Source organism: Notamacropus eugenii, chromosome 4, assembly GCF_028372415.1.
Source record: "Notamacropus eugenii isolate mMacEug1 chromosome 4, mMacEug1.pri_v2, whole genome shotgun sequence".
Taxonomy (NCBI): Eukaryota; Metazoa; Chordata; class Mammalia; order Diprotodontia; family Macropodidae; genus Notamacropus; species Notamacropus eugenii.
Genome location: NC_092875.1, coordinates 121,304,648 through 121,318,093, shown reverse-complemented (window position 1 = coordinate 121,318,093; position 13,446 = coordinate 121,304,648). Strand labels below are relative to the sequence as shown.

Here is a 13,446-nt window from a genome sequence, read left to right as displayed (position 1 = left end):
GGGAGAAACAAATCTTAACAGTCTGGATGGATGCATATGGCTGAGTATAAAGAGTAGGCCTACATTACTTACCCCTCAAGTTGCACGAGCTCTTTGCTTTTTCAAATACGAAATTAAATTGTCCTTCATGGCATGAAATCTCTATGACCTTAAGTAATACATCTCTAATAAGAGCATTTTCTTTCCCACCAGCAGAATCAGATCAGCCAGATCTGATCTGAATTACTGATCAAGTCATTGGTGATAGTGGATTTTACTTACAAAATTGAGATTATGATTTATAGATTTTTGGTACAAATGAAAAATGTGATTTCCACATGTAGTAGAACTGCTGTGTGAGTGTGATTCTATGAATGAAAAAAAGCTTACATACCCACATGACTATTCTCACTCTGGGATGTCAGACCCTTAGCTCATTGATGTTGCCAATTGCTCAGAATATTTTGGGAACTGCAGAGCTGATCTATGGTTGCCTCCAGAGCTGATTTCATTCTCTTGAGTGGAAACACCATTCCTCATGCAAGTTGGTACCTTTCTTTTTTGTCTTAGGAAGTTTACTATCTTAATTGATGGGAAATTGTTATCCTTTGAGGATGGATATGATTTTTAGTTATTTCCAAAGCCAAATTTGATTAAGTTATTGTGAGAGTCCCTTTGGATGAAAGCAAGATGTGACTAGTACATTTTGTTCAGGCATTTCAGTCATATCTGATTCTTTGTGTCCTCATATGGAATTTCCTTGACAGATCCTAGAGTGGTTTGGTATTTCTTTCTCCAACTCATTTTACATATGAGGAAACTAAGGCAAACAACTAATGACGTTCCCAAGATCACAGAGTGAGTGTCTGAAGGTATATTTTAGCTCAGGTCTTCCTGACTCCAGACCTGGTGCTCTATCCACTGCACAACTTAGCTGCCCCTTACTATTACATAGTAAGACTATCTTACATGTAGCTTGTAAACTGACACAGAAAGAAGTTCCCAAAGAGGAGTTTCCAAGATCTTTTGAACATCTGGTATCAGGGATAAATGTCTAGTCCCCCAGGTGGCAGCTTTGAAGGACAACACTCATTTGAATGTCTGTTTATATTCATGGTAAAGTCCTCCAGTATCCCTCTTCCCCGTGTTGACCTTTATTTAATTTCATTACTTTGTAGTCACCCTCAAGAGCAAGGGGGGCCCCCTGGAATAGGTTGTCAGCTAAGTGTCCTCCTCCTAGCTAAGTGTCCTCCTCCTAACCATCTTCGCAGTACGTATGACTGCCAAGAGGAAAAGCCCATCTATCTCTGTGTGGGTGGGGAGGTGAGGGAGAGGGGTAGACAGTGATGTTATGGCTCCTACACAGTCTTCTATTCCTTTTTCTACCTGTTAGCCCTTTCTGCTCACAGGTCTTCCTTCCCTCTGTTGAGCTCTGACTTCTACTACAACCATTATAATCAGAGCAGAAGAAAAAAATGTTCCAATAAATTTAGAGAAGGGATTCCTGGCCCAGACTTTCAGGGTCACTACACAAACCACAGCTTACCTGAAATCATGGAAAATTAACTCTGTGTGGGTCAGGGTTCTCTTTTAGTTAAACATTTATTTAGCCAGGGGTGCATGACCTGACATCTCTAAACTTGTTTTTTTAATATTTAGATAACTGTATTTCAATCTAATTATTTTCCTTTGTAATCTTATGCATTTTTATGTGTTTAAAAGCATGAGTCTGAAAAAGGATTCATAGACTTCACCAGATTGACTTCCAAGACATACACAGAAAAGGGTGAAGAACCCATGATTCAAATGGATTTTCCTTTCAAAGTTAATGTGTTTTTTAAAGAGCTGATCTAAATGCCTTCAGTATCTCCTTGTCTCAGCAAGTATATTTTATCCCAAAGCACTACCCAAACTCCCTTTTTTCTCTTTTAAAAAGTGGAAAGTAATAAGTATATGCTTATTTATTTGGTTATGCAGTTTTGAGAACTTGCCAAAATTGTGTCCCTTTATTTTTTCTTCTGTTTTGGACCATCCATAAAATTTAGTAGGCCTATTGACATGTTGATCTACCAGTCCAATTTAGTACAGGCTTTAAATAGGAACTATTTTAAATGAACCACTCTGTATATAACAAAAGGAAAAAAATCTAATTAAAGATAGCTTTGGTGTTTTTTATTAATCATTAGTATAACAGAACTAAAAGTTTTGAAGAAATAGGTGGTTTTCAAAGCTGCCTATTTTAATTTAAAATCTTAGACTGCCATCTTGAGATTATTTTGTTTGGTTCTGACCACTAGATATTAGGGCACTGACTTCATGGTGTGCTGAGGCGGGGCAGCATCCAGAACGGCATAAAGACTTAAGACCATGTCATGTGAGAATTGTCTGAAGAATTGGGGATATTTAGGTTGTAGAAGAAGGAGCTTATTAAGGTGTTGGGAGGAAATGATGTGAAAGTTAGCTTGAAACATCTTTTGTCCTTTCTCTGTGCTGTATTATTCCTAAACATGTTCTTTGACTTCACTGTGACCTCCAGTCCCTAGCTCAACCCTCCACTTGAATCATACCTTGTCAAACCTTAACTCTGGATTGTTCTCACCATCTGCTGAATGGAACTGGAAGAAGTCATGCAACTGTGCTCAGAGGGTCCATTACAGTGTATGTTATCTGATTTCACCTGAGGCCTCACTGTAGCAGGACAGTCCTTCCACTAGTGTCTAATTGGTTCTGTGCCCCACTTACCATAGCACCTATTCCAGACCTCCTCTTCTGTCCTCAAGCCCTCTACAGCACTCCCTGTCCCCATCCTTTCAGCTGAGGATTTCTCATATATCCCTGGAAAATATTGAGGCCATTTGCTACACCTCCTTCTTCTCTACTTCTCTTCCTCTCATATCCCCCTTTATTCATCTCCCACTCTCTTCTCCACCTTCTCTGATGAAGTTAGGTTCCTTCTTGCTAAGGCCAGCTCTTCTGCATCTACCTTTGATCTCATCCCATTGCATCTTCTCCAGAAAATTGTCCAAGCTATTGTCACCTCTCTTTCTTTCTCTCCCTCTATCTCTCTCTCATCTTCATTCTCTCCCTAGCTGCCTTTGTTTCTTCCCTGCTGCCCATAAACATACTCAGATCTCTCTCATCTTTGAAAAACCCTCACTAGATCCTATTTCCCAGCTAGCTATCATCCTATATCCCTCTTCCCTTTTCTGCTAAAGTCCTTGACAAAACCATCTACACATGGTGCCTCTACTCCCCTTGCTCTCTTTTAAACCCCTGCCTTTAGCCCTCATTATCCAGCGTAACCTGTTGCTCCAAAGGATCTCTTCATTGCCTAATTTAAAGACATTTTCTTAATCTTCATCCATCTTGACCTCCTGGCATCATTTAACACTGTTGACTGCTTCCTCCTGAATATTTTCTCCTCTCTAAGTTTTCATCTCCCTGTTCTCTCAGTCCTTTTTCCACCTGTCTTGACACCTCTTTGGTTCTCTTTGCTTGATTTTCATCCATGTCACACTTACTGTGCCCTGGGCCCTTTTTAAAAGAAATCATTTCTATACTTTCATTTGGTGATGTCATGAGCTTCCATGGGTTCAGTTTTCTATGCAGATGACATCTATCCAACCTTAGTTCTTCTGAGCTCTAGACTCACATCCCCAACTTCCATTGGACATTTTCAGCAAGATGCCACATAGACATCTCAAAACAACATATCCAAAACAGATTTCATAATCCCTTCTGTTCCTACCCACACACATGCACATATATGTACAAACATATCCTTCCCAATTCTAAACTTCCCTATTACTGTCAAGGGCACCACAGTCCTTCCAGACATCCAGGTTCAAAATCTTGGTGTTATCTTCAGCCCCTTATTCTCACTTCCACCCCCATATCCAGTCATTTGCCAAAGCTTGTCATTTCTTTTCCCACAACATCTCATGTACACCCCTTTCTTTCCACTTGCCTAGCCACATCATAGCTCAGACCTTCTTAGTTCTCACCTGGACTATTGCAATAGCCTCTTAATTGGTCTCCCTGCCTCTAGTTTTGCACTCCCCCCAATACATCCTTTGCAGTGTTGCCAAAGTGATTTTCCTAAAGTGTAGACCTAACCATGTCTCCTCCAGTGCTCTCTTACCTCTGTGGTTCAGTCATTCAGTCCTGTCTGACTCTTCGTGGCTCCGTGGACTGTAGCACACCAGGCCCTTCTAGCTGCCACTATCTCTGTTCATGATCATGTTGGTTGTTTCCATGCTTCTACCTCTAGGATCAAATATAAACTCTGTTTTGTTGTTTAAAGGCCTTCGCAACCTGGCTCTTTCCTCTTGTCTTCTTAATACAGGCATCCCCTCTGCACACACCACCTCTTGTAATAGAAGACACTCAGTCTTCTGTTTCTGTGCCTTTTCATGTTCTGTCCCCCTTACATTGAATGAACTCTCTCCTCACCTTTGCTTTTTAGAATCCCTGGCTTTTTTTTTAAGACTTCCATTCAAATGCCACTTTCTGCAAAAGGCCTTTTCCAGGTTGCCCACCTGCCAGTGCTTTTTCCTCCAAGATGACTTTGTATCTGCTCTGTATCTGATTGATACATGTGACTATTTTATATGCATGCTATCACCTCCTTTAGGATGCAAGCTCTGTGAAGGCAGGAAATATTTCATTTTTGTCTTTGTATTCCCAGCATTTAGTCAGTGCGTGATACATGGTAAGCATTAAAAAATGCCTGTAGAATGATTTATTGATTTAATGGACTGTCATATGCAAGAGAAATTTGATTTACCTTGGTTTGGTAGGACTAGTGAGTGGAAATTACAGAGAGCCAGATTTAAGTTCCGTATTTGGGAACTTTTCCCTACTTAGATTTTGTCTTCTTTGTCTAGTAGAGCTGCTCATCACAGAAGGTCTTGAATTAGGGGCTAAATAACAGTTTAACTAGGGCTTTTGTGGATGCAGGAATTTGTGCTTCAGGTGTGGCTTGGACTAGACGATCTCTGAGGGGCCTTCCAGCTTTGGGATGCTATGATTCTATGATTTTGATTACTTCTTAATTCAGTACTTCAGAACCCTTTTGTTTTTCAGTTTAATTCTTTTTTTATTATTTTTTTCAGTGTGGGTATTCTTTCCACCAATACTGTTTGCAAGCCCTTCCGTCCCTTCGTCCTCAGTAGTGACTTTGTCCAAAACTTTCGTCACCTTGCAACCAAGTTGGTGATGAGCCTCTGGGAACTTTGCTCAATTGATCCTTGGAAAATCATACATATCCACATCAGGAGCCTTCCCATTGGGGCGGGATGTGATCAATGACATAGGCCTTTCAGGAATCAGGCACCCCCTTCCCTATCAGGGGGAGTCTTCAGAGTAGTACCTGCCTGTGACCAGCACTGTCAGCATGAGGGAGTGGTTTAGAATTTTTTCCTTCATTTTTTAATTATCATAAAGGTTTTTTTTTTTTAATCAAATAGCATTTGGAGGCTTGTATTTTTTGCCTAGAGTTATAAGTGCTGTCGTATCATATTTTTTGCTCCTCTTTGTCTTTTAGAAGTTTAGTGAATGTGCAAAATTTCTGAAGAGCAAGAAGCTGTTTAGTCCATTGTTCTAATGCAGAAGTCTCTGTCTTCTGCTCTCTGTGCCCACCACAGATGGACATGTTTTAGTCAGCTAGGATCACCCTGCACATGAAGGGACTGGAATTTCATTGGTGTGAGGAATGTTTTCCATCAAGCAGATCACAATCCATAGCTTAGAGTTGGACCCAGACCTTCCTGACTCCAGGCCCCATCCTCTCTCCACTATCACATGCTACCCCACAATTGCAGAGTGTTCTCACAGCTACATGAATGTGATCATTGTCCTTTTCTTCCTTCATAGTTAATTGGTGTCAACATTGGTTTGAATATTTTCCTAATCCTCCTATCAACATCCTCAGTATGATAGAAAATCTTTTGGCCCATCATGACAAGGAGCTGCTGCAGCACTATATGAACTGTGGAGTGACTGCGCAGGTAGGATGCTCTCTTGGGACCAAAGCCGCCCTTTGTAGTTGACCTTTGTTTAGAGATCAGTGCAAATTGTGGGGCACTTGCATAAAACACATTGCAAACCTTACGCACATGTCAAATACCTTTTTTTCCCACATTTGTCCCAGGACATCAAAAATCCTGTCTGTTTCCAAAACGTATAAAGTAGTAAAGGGTAAAAATTACAGAAATTCTTTTGAGGACTGTTCAGTGTAATAATTTGAGTGTCAAACCAGAATTACTCAGCATTACCAGTACGTTCATTTTGAAAGGCACCTGTCAAACTGATAAGCTTTTTCTTGTTTATTTTAGTTATATGCATGGCCCCTCCTAGAAACTGTGTTCTCGGAGGTTCTTACAAGAGAAGAATGGCTTAGAGTATTCGACAATGTCTTTTCTAATCACCCTTCGTTCCTCCTCATGATCGTTGTGTCCTACAACATCTGCTGCAAGGCCCCTTTACTCAACTGTAATCTTAAGGATGACTTTGAGGTACAAATCTGTGGTTTGTAAATTGTAGCTTTTCATATGTGTGCACCACTTGCCAAAAAGAGGCACAATAGCATTGGTTTTTGTGGTTTTCACTTTTTTATAATTGAATATCTTATGCTATTTATCCTAATAGAAACTCACCCTATCTCTTGATTATTTTTTTGTATTTTTTTAATTAAAAGTGCTTGTAACCCAACTGAGCGTAGTATGTAACGCCTGAAGGCATGTCAGAGAAATAGCCTCAAGAAATGTCTCTCTTTTCACTTTCTAATATTCTTTTTTAATTAAATTTTTTCCCCCATATAACAAACATTTATTTTCTTGCTCCCCTACCTTCCCCCACCCCAGAAAAAGAAAAAGAAAAAAGAACACTTGTAATAAATACTTATAGTCAAGTAAAACAAATTCCACATTGGCCAATTCCGAAGAAGGTATATATCATTCAGTACTCTGGATGCATTACCTCTTTATCAGGAAGTGGAGGATGTGTTTCCTCTTCAGTCATGTAGAATCATGGGTGATCATTGCATTGATCAGAGTTTTTCAGTCTTTCAGGATTGTTCGTTTTACAGCGTTCTTATATAATTTTTTTTCCTGGTTCTGCTCATTTCACTGTGTGAAGAAATGGCTTGAAAGCTGTAGAGATTGTTGTCTGAAGTTTACAACAAAGTTGTTGGTTAGACTGCCTGAATGAAGTTTCCATGACAAAATGTGATGATCTGTTCTGGGCCTTTATGTCAGTCACACTTAGGGAATTAAAACAGAAGGTTTTCTGCTAGTAGAAAGACTAGCAAAATGGGGAAAGAATTCTGCCACCTTTAAAGAATTAAGTAAATATGTCTCAAAAGCAATAGGTACTTTTATGTGGGCAGGAAAGATTATCATTGCTGTCAGGTCATTCTGTCTGGGTACAAGAAGTCTTTTCATTTTAATCATAAAAATTCTCTTCCTCAAGCACATATTTTTGGTAAGTTATGGTCTTACCTTGTGGAAATATATGTACAGTTTTAAGTTTGGGACCCGTATAGATATTAAGAAAAGCATTGTCCTTCCTGGAAAAATTCCCTATTGAAAATAAGCTTATTGTTTGGGTTTTTTAAATTAATTTATTTTAAGCTTAAATACACAATAAGAAAAGAAAAAAACGATAAACTTAAATACAAAATAAAAGAATAAAAGCATTGCTATGTGCAGGAGAGGATTCATAATATATAGCAATAAATTTTCATTTCAAGAAAGCCTACATAATAAATACTACACATTGTGTTCCGAGCTCTCCATCTTTTATTTGCTTCCTATTTTCTTTTGTTCTCTGCTGTGCACTTTTTACTTTGTTCATTTTTGACTTTTTTAAACAATAGTTTATATCATATTCTAAAACTACATTCACAATAGAACCTTATATTTAAAAGAAATTTTTCTTACAGTACTTTTTCCACCATCGTAATAACCTGGATATAGCTGTTGTAATTCAAGAAGCCTATCGCCTCATGCTTTGCACTCCTGCTGATATTCATCCGGAGACCATGCTTGATGACTTTGTCCCTCTGACAAAAAGCCAATACCCAGTCTTCAATAAGTATCCTAAATTCATCGTGGACTATCAGACTCAAGAGCTAGAAAGGATAAGGAATGACGAACTGGAATACTTGAAAGAGAGGTAATCATGGAATGATGCCAACAGTAATAATAATAATAATAATAGAAGACATTGTAATAGACCTTTTAAGGTTCGCAGAGTTCTTCATTAGACATGTTATTTGTTGTGAAGTGAAAATCATGGTAGCTTGTCTTTTGTAAATTGAATATGTTATGAAAATAAACAGGGGTTATTCATAAGAACACATTTCAAAATGGATTTTTTAACTTTTTTAAAGCTGGTGAAGATCATTTATTGTGGCAAATCTTGATATTTTTCAGTTTAATGCCCAGAGGGCTATATAAAACTGCATACCCTTTGATCTAGCAATATTACTAGTAGGTCTCAAAGAGCTCATCAAAAATGGAAAACAACTCACATGTGCACAAATATTTATAGCAGTTTTTGTTGTGGCAAAGAATTGGAAAGTGAGGGAATGGGCATCAATTTGGGAATGGCTGAACAAGTTATGGTATGTGAATGTAATAAAATACTATTGTTCCATAAGAAATGATGAACAAGCAGATTTCAGAAAACCCTGGAAAGACTTAGATGAACTGATGCTGAATGAAGTGAGCAGAACCAGGAAAGCATTGTACACAGGAACAGCAGTGTTGTACGATGATTGACTATAGTAGACTTAAGTCTTGTCAGCCATACAGTGATCTAAGACAATTCCAAAAGACTTATGATGGAAAATGCTATCCGTATCTGGAGAAAGAACTATAGTGTCTGAATGCAGATTGAAGCATGTTATTTTTACTTTTTTTCTTGTGATTTTTCCTTTTTGTTCTGATTCTTCTGTCACAACATGACTAATGTGGAAACAAATATGTTTAATCTGATCGTACATGTATAATCTATATCAAATTGCTTGCTGTCTTACAGAGGGGATGGAGGGAGGAAAAATTTAGAACTCAAAATCCTATGAAAGTGAATGTTGAAAACTATCCTTACATGTAATTGGAAAAAATAAAATACTATTAAATGGAAAAAATATTTTTCTTTTTAGAACTATATCAGGAAAGGTTTTTATTTGTTCTTGTTGCACTTTGGATTTAAAGACTACTACTAAAGACTACTTGCAGTGAAAAGAGATCTGAAAATGTAAAAATACCCTACTTCTTAATGCTTTGAGAAGTATTTTCTGAAGCGTTTTTAAATTTTTATTTTGTTCTGAACAAAACCTTAGTGTCCTCTTATGATAGAATTGCAAATTTTTACATTCATTATAAAAATGTTTAAAAGCAAAGGGCCTTTTGATTGATCTTGATCTTTTGATTTCAGTTTTCATAACGGTATATGGAATTGTTTTAACTCAGGCAGGTAGTTCACGAAATGGAAGCCGAAATAATGAGACAGAAAGATGAAGATGATGTTTGGTACCAGAAACAGGAGCTGCTGCGTGAGGCTGAGGACAAAAGGAGGGACATTCTTCTGGAAGAGGAGAAGAAACTGGTGGAACAAAGAGACAGGTACCCCACAGGACACCGCTTCTCATTATCTGTCACAACAGCAGGTTTCATTGTCTTTTACTTGTTTTACTCTTGAACTAGAAATTCAACTTAGCTTAGGCGAATTCTGATTGAGTATTTGATTTCCATATACCTTTATACCATGCAGAGTTTGGCCAAGTGTCAAATAAGGAGGATGTAATAAAGCCCACTTTATACTAGAACTACTCTGAATAGAAATTAATTTTTCTTTGATTATTTGAAAGACAGCACAGTTTTTTTGTGTGACCACAGAGCCATCCATCATCATGAACATCTGTGGCTTTATGGACAAATCACAGAAGTTCTGGTTAATAGAATTCTAGATAAACCAGCTTTTGCTGGTTTTATTTCATTCAAATTCTGTGTCACACCATCTTGTTAATTATGTTTTATAATAGCACATATGTGTCTTAAAATTTTTTTCTTGACTATGTAATCCCTTCTATTATACTATTCAGAACTTGCCTTTTGAAAAAGGCCTCCTTTTAGTAAACTGCCTCTTTGTACACACAAATTTGAAATTCAAAATATCTGCTAATTAAAATTGTTGAGAGTGGATTAATTGGAGTTGTGAAGTATGCTTTGATTCCTATTCTGTAGTGGTGGCTTAAGAAGTTTATTTGCAATATGAATTAAAAAAAAAAATAACCGTTGAGTTGAGCCATTGGCTTCCTTTTAATAAATGCTAAAAACAAAACCCAAATGCTGTTGAATCTAGCCCAGCACAAAATGTCACATTCTTCTTTTGAACAAAAGTTAGAAATAGGTTTTTATTTGATAAAAACAATTAGAATAACAGACTTAACAGAGGAACTTTTGAGTATGAAAGAGATAGCCAATGGCACATAGGCAATTTTTCTAGTCATGGTGAATTCAGGCTCGTTTTGTCATTGTGAAGCTTTCATTTCCCTATTGTAAACACAGCTGGGAGACAATGGGACCCATTAAACAGAAAGTAGATGAGAAGAGGTGAAGGCCAGCTGTTGTTGCAAAACTTAATATTTTTCAATTTAGAGCTATATTGGGAAAGGTTTTATTTGTTCTTGTTGCCTTTTGGGTTTAAAGACTAGTTGCAGTGAAAAGAGATCTGAAATTAAAAGAAATACAGCTCCTTAATGCTTCGAGAAAGCGTTTTCTGCGGAATCAGCTGGACCAACGTGAAATGGAATTGAGAAGACTAGATGATGAAATTGAAAGAAAGGTTTGTTATTCTTGTTTAAGTACATTTTTATGAGAAATTGTTATATGAATCAGATGACTGACGCGTTTTCTTAAGAGAATTGAAGTAAGACAATCATTTCTTTTTTTAAAAATTATGCATGGAAAATGTCCATCTCTACTGGGATACCTCATACAGCCAGACAGTAACCTTTATTTTCTAACTCCTTTTATCTTGATCGTCTTTGAATATTTTCTAAGGCAAAAGAAGTTCCATTTCAATACCCAGTGTACTTGGATATCATTTACATTAATATGAAGAGTAAATCATTAGATTAATTATTAATTTATTCAAATTATTTTGTAAGTTTTAAAACTAATTTTATTTCCCATTTTTTTGAAGTGTGTAATATTGTGTATCCTCTCTGATATTAATAACTTGCAGACTGAGAATTTAGGTCTTGATTTTTCTTATCCACAATTAGTTGTTGCAAGAGAAAAGAAATAAACCAATTTCTTGTTTTGGGGAAAATGTAGGAACAAACTGACAGATTTCCAAATAGCCCTCTAACAAGAAAACATTCTGCTATCCTATATAAGCCATATAGAAAAGTTGCATCTTGTACTGTGTGCTCAAGGCCAGGCCATAGGTCTTTTAGGGATGCAGAGGATATAAAGCAATCCTCAAAGTACTGCATAGAATGTCCTATCTTTGCTCTTCAATGTGCTCGTATGGGGAACAATTATAAGGACTTAATTCTTGATTTAATTTCAGGAATCTAGTGTGTGAGCTAATTCCTGACCTTTCTTGACCTCCTGTCTCCCTTCTTCAAATGTCTGTTGGACATCTTGAACTTATAAAGTAACTTGTAGAACTTATAAAATGTTTTGTAGACATTTAAAGTCAGCATGTCCAGATGAATTTATTGTTTCCCACCATCCTCCCAGTCACCCAAGTTCCCAACCTAGATGTCATCCTCAGTACCTTACGGTCACTCCTGAGACTTCCCCCTCCCATCCAGTCTGTTGCTGGCCCTTGTCAGTTTTACCTTTGTAGCAATTCTCCCACCAGCCTAGCTCAGGCCCTCATCTCCTCACACCTGGACTAATGAAGTAGTCTGTTAGCCTTCCTTTCTCCAATCCATACTGAGTTCAGCTTTCAAATTGATTTTCCTTTTAAAAGACAAGTTTAATTATGTCTTCCCCTGATTCTGTGAACTCTATTGGCCCCTGGGATCAGATATAATATACTTTTACTTTTAAAGCCCCCTCTAACCTGGCTGCTTCCTCTTTATAATCTTCCCCGTAAATCCACCCCACCCTTCGCTTGCTGTGTACTTTGTGATCAAGTGACACTGACTGCTTTGCTTTTCCTCCCATGAGGTTTTCCATCTCCCTATATGGGACAGTTACTGGCTGTCCCACATGCCCAGATCTCCTTCCTCGTCTTTGCCATGTCATTTCCCTGGCTTTCTTCAAGTTTAAGCTAAAATTTCACTTTCTACAAGAAACCTTTCCTAATTCCCCTTAATACTAATGTCTTACCTCTGTTGATTATTTCCAATTTATCTTGATGTATCTGGTTTGTACATAGTAGTTTGCGTGTTATATTCCCCATCATACCGTGAGCTCCTTGAGAACGAGGACTATCCTTTGCCTTTCATTGTATCTTTTGTGCTTAGGACAGTGCCTAGAATACAGTAGGTGCTTATGTTTGTTGACTGACAGATAGAATAGGATAGAGTGCCCTAATAGTCTTCATGCAGTTTTTAGCTTTAGTCACTTCAGAAGTATAAATACCACAAACTTACCAAACAAGTTTGACGGAGTAATTACTTTAAATTTTAGAATATTGATTTTTCTTATAAAAATTCAGCATAACCACCATCTTTTGCTATATGGCACTCTAGTCTATTTTCAAACCTTGTAAGAACTTAACAACTACTTCCCAGTGACTGAAAAGATTGCATTTATAGTCTAAGCCTTAAGATCATTCCAAGAATAAGATTTTGATACCCTACAGTATAGTACAGTTTTGACATGACCCCACAAGAAATAGTCTAGTAGAGAGAGATCAGGTGACCAAGGTAGGCAAACAAGAGACCTCCTCTACTGACCCATCAGTCTCAAAAAGTGTCATCTAGAAACCACTGTACACAGTGCATAACAATGCCCTGTCTTGTTAAAATTTAAAAAATATATACTTTTCAAAATTAAACATTAAAATTAAATGATTAAACTTTCAAATGTTGTTGCTAAGTTTGTAGCACTTGTACTTCTGAAATTTAAAGCTTAAAACTATATATACTCGGACTTCTGGGAAAAATGGCATCTGTAGTAACATGAGCAATGCTGAAAACTTTTGGTTAATTTGGTAAACATAACTATAAATGCTGGTGAAATGATTATGATTGGGTACAAGAAATTCAAACTTTTAGTTATATGTTGCCAAACATTACGATATGCTGATTTTAAAAGTTGTCATAGACAAGACCATTAAATAACTGTTACATTTAATCAGTAAGATTAGACAACTTAGGTTATAGCAGCTATGATTTTAGACTGTTCGACTTGCCCCAATTTGTAACGATAGTTCCAGAAATGGTAGGAATTACCATCTGTTCTTGTGAGCATCAGAAATGAACATATGGTAATAGTG

At 37.2% G+C, this 13,446-nt stretch overlaps 1 protein-coding gene across 5 annotated transcripts in view; it reads left to right on the top strand.

The window, feature by feature from the left end:
* TBC1D31 (TBC1 domain family member 31) overlaps positions 1-13,446 on the top strand; it is a 74,041-nt gene that overhangs the window by 30,151 nt on the left and 30,444 nt on the right. For all 5 annotated transcript variants that reach the window (XM_072603158.1, XM_072603159.1, XM_072603156.1 and 2 more), the window contains exons 12-16: positions 5,854-5,987; positions 6,315-6,494; positions 7,922-8,154; positions 9,456-9,608; positions 10,695-10,830. In XM_072603158.1, coding sequence (XP_072459259.1) covers positions 5,854-5,987; positions 6,315-6,494; positions 7,922-8,154; positions 9,456-9,608; positions 10,695-10,830 — 836 coding nt within the window. The remainder of the gene's footprint in view (positions 1-5,853; positions 5,988-6,314; positions 6,495-7,921; positions 8,155-9,455; positions 9,609-10,694; positions 10,831-13,446) is intronic.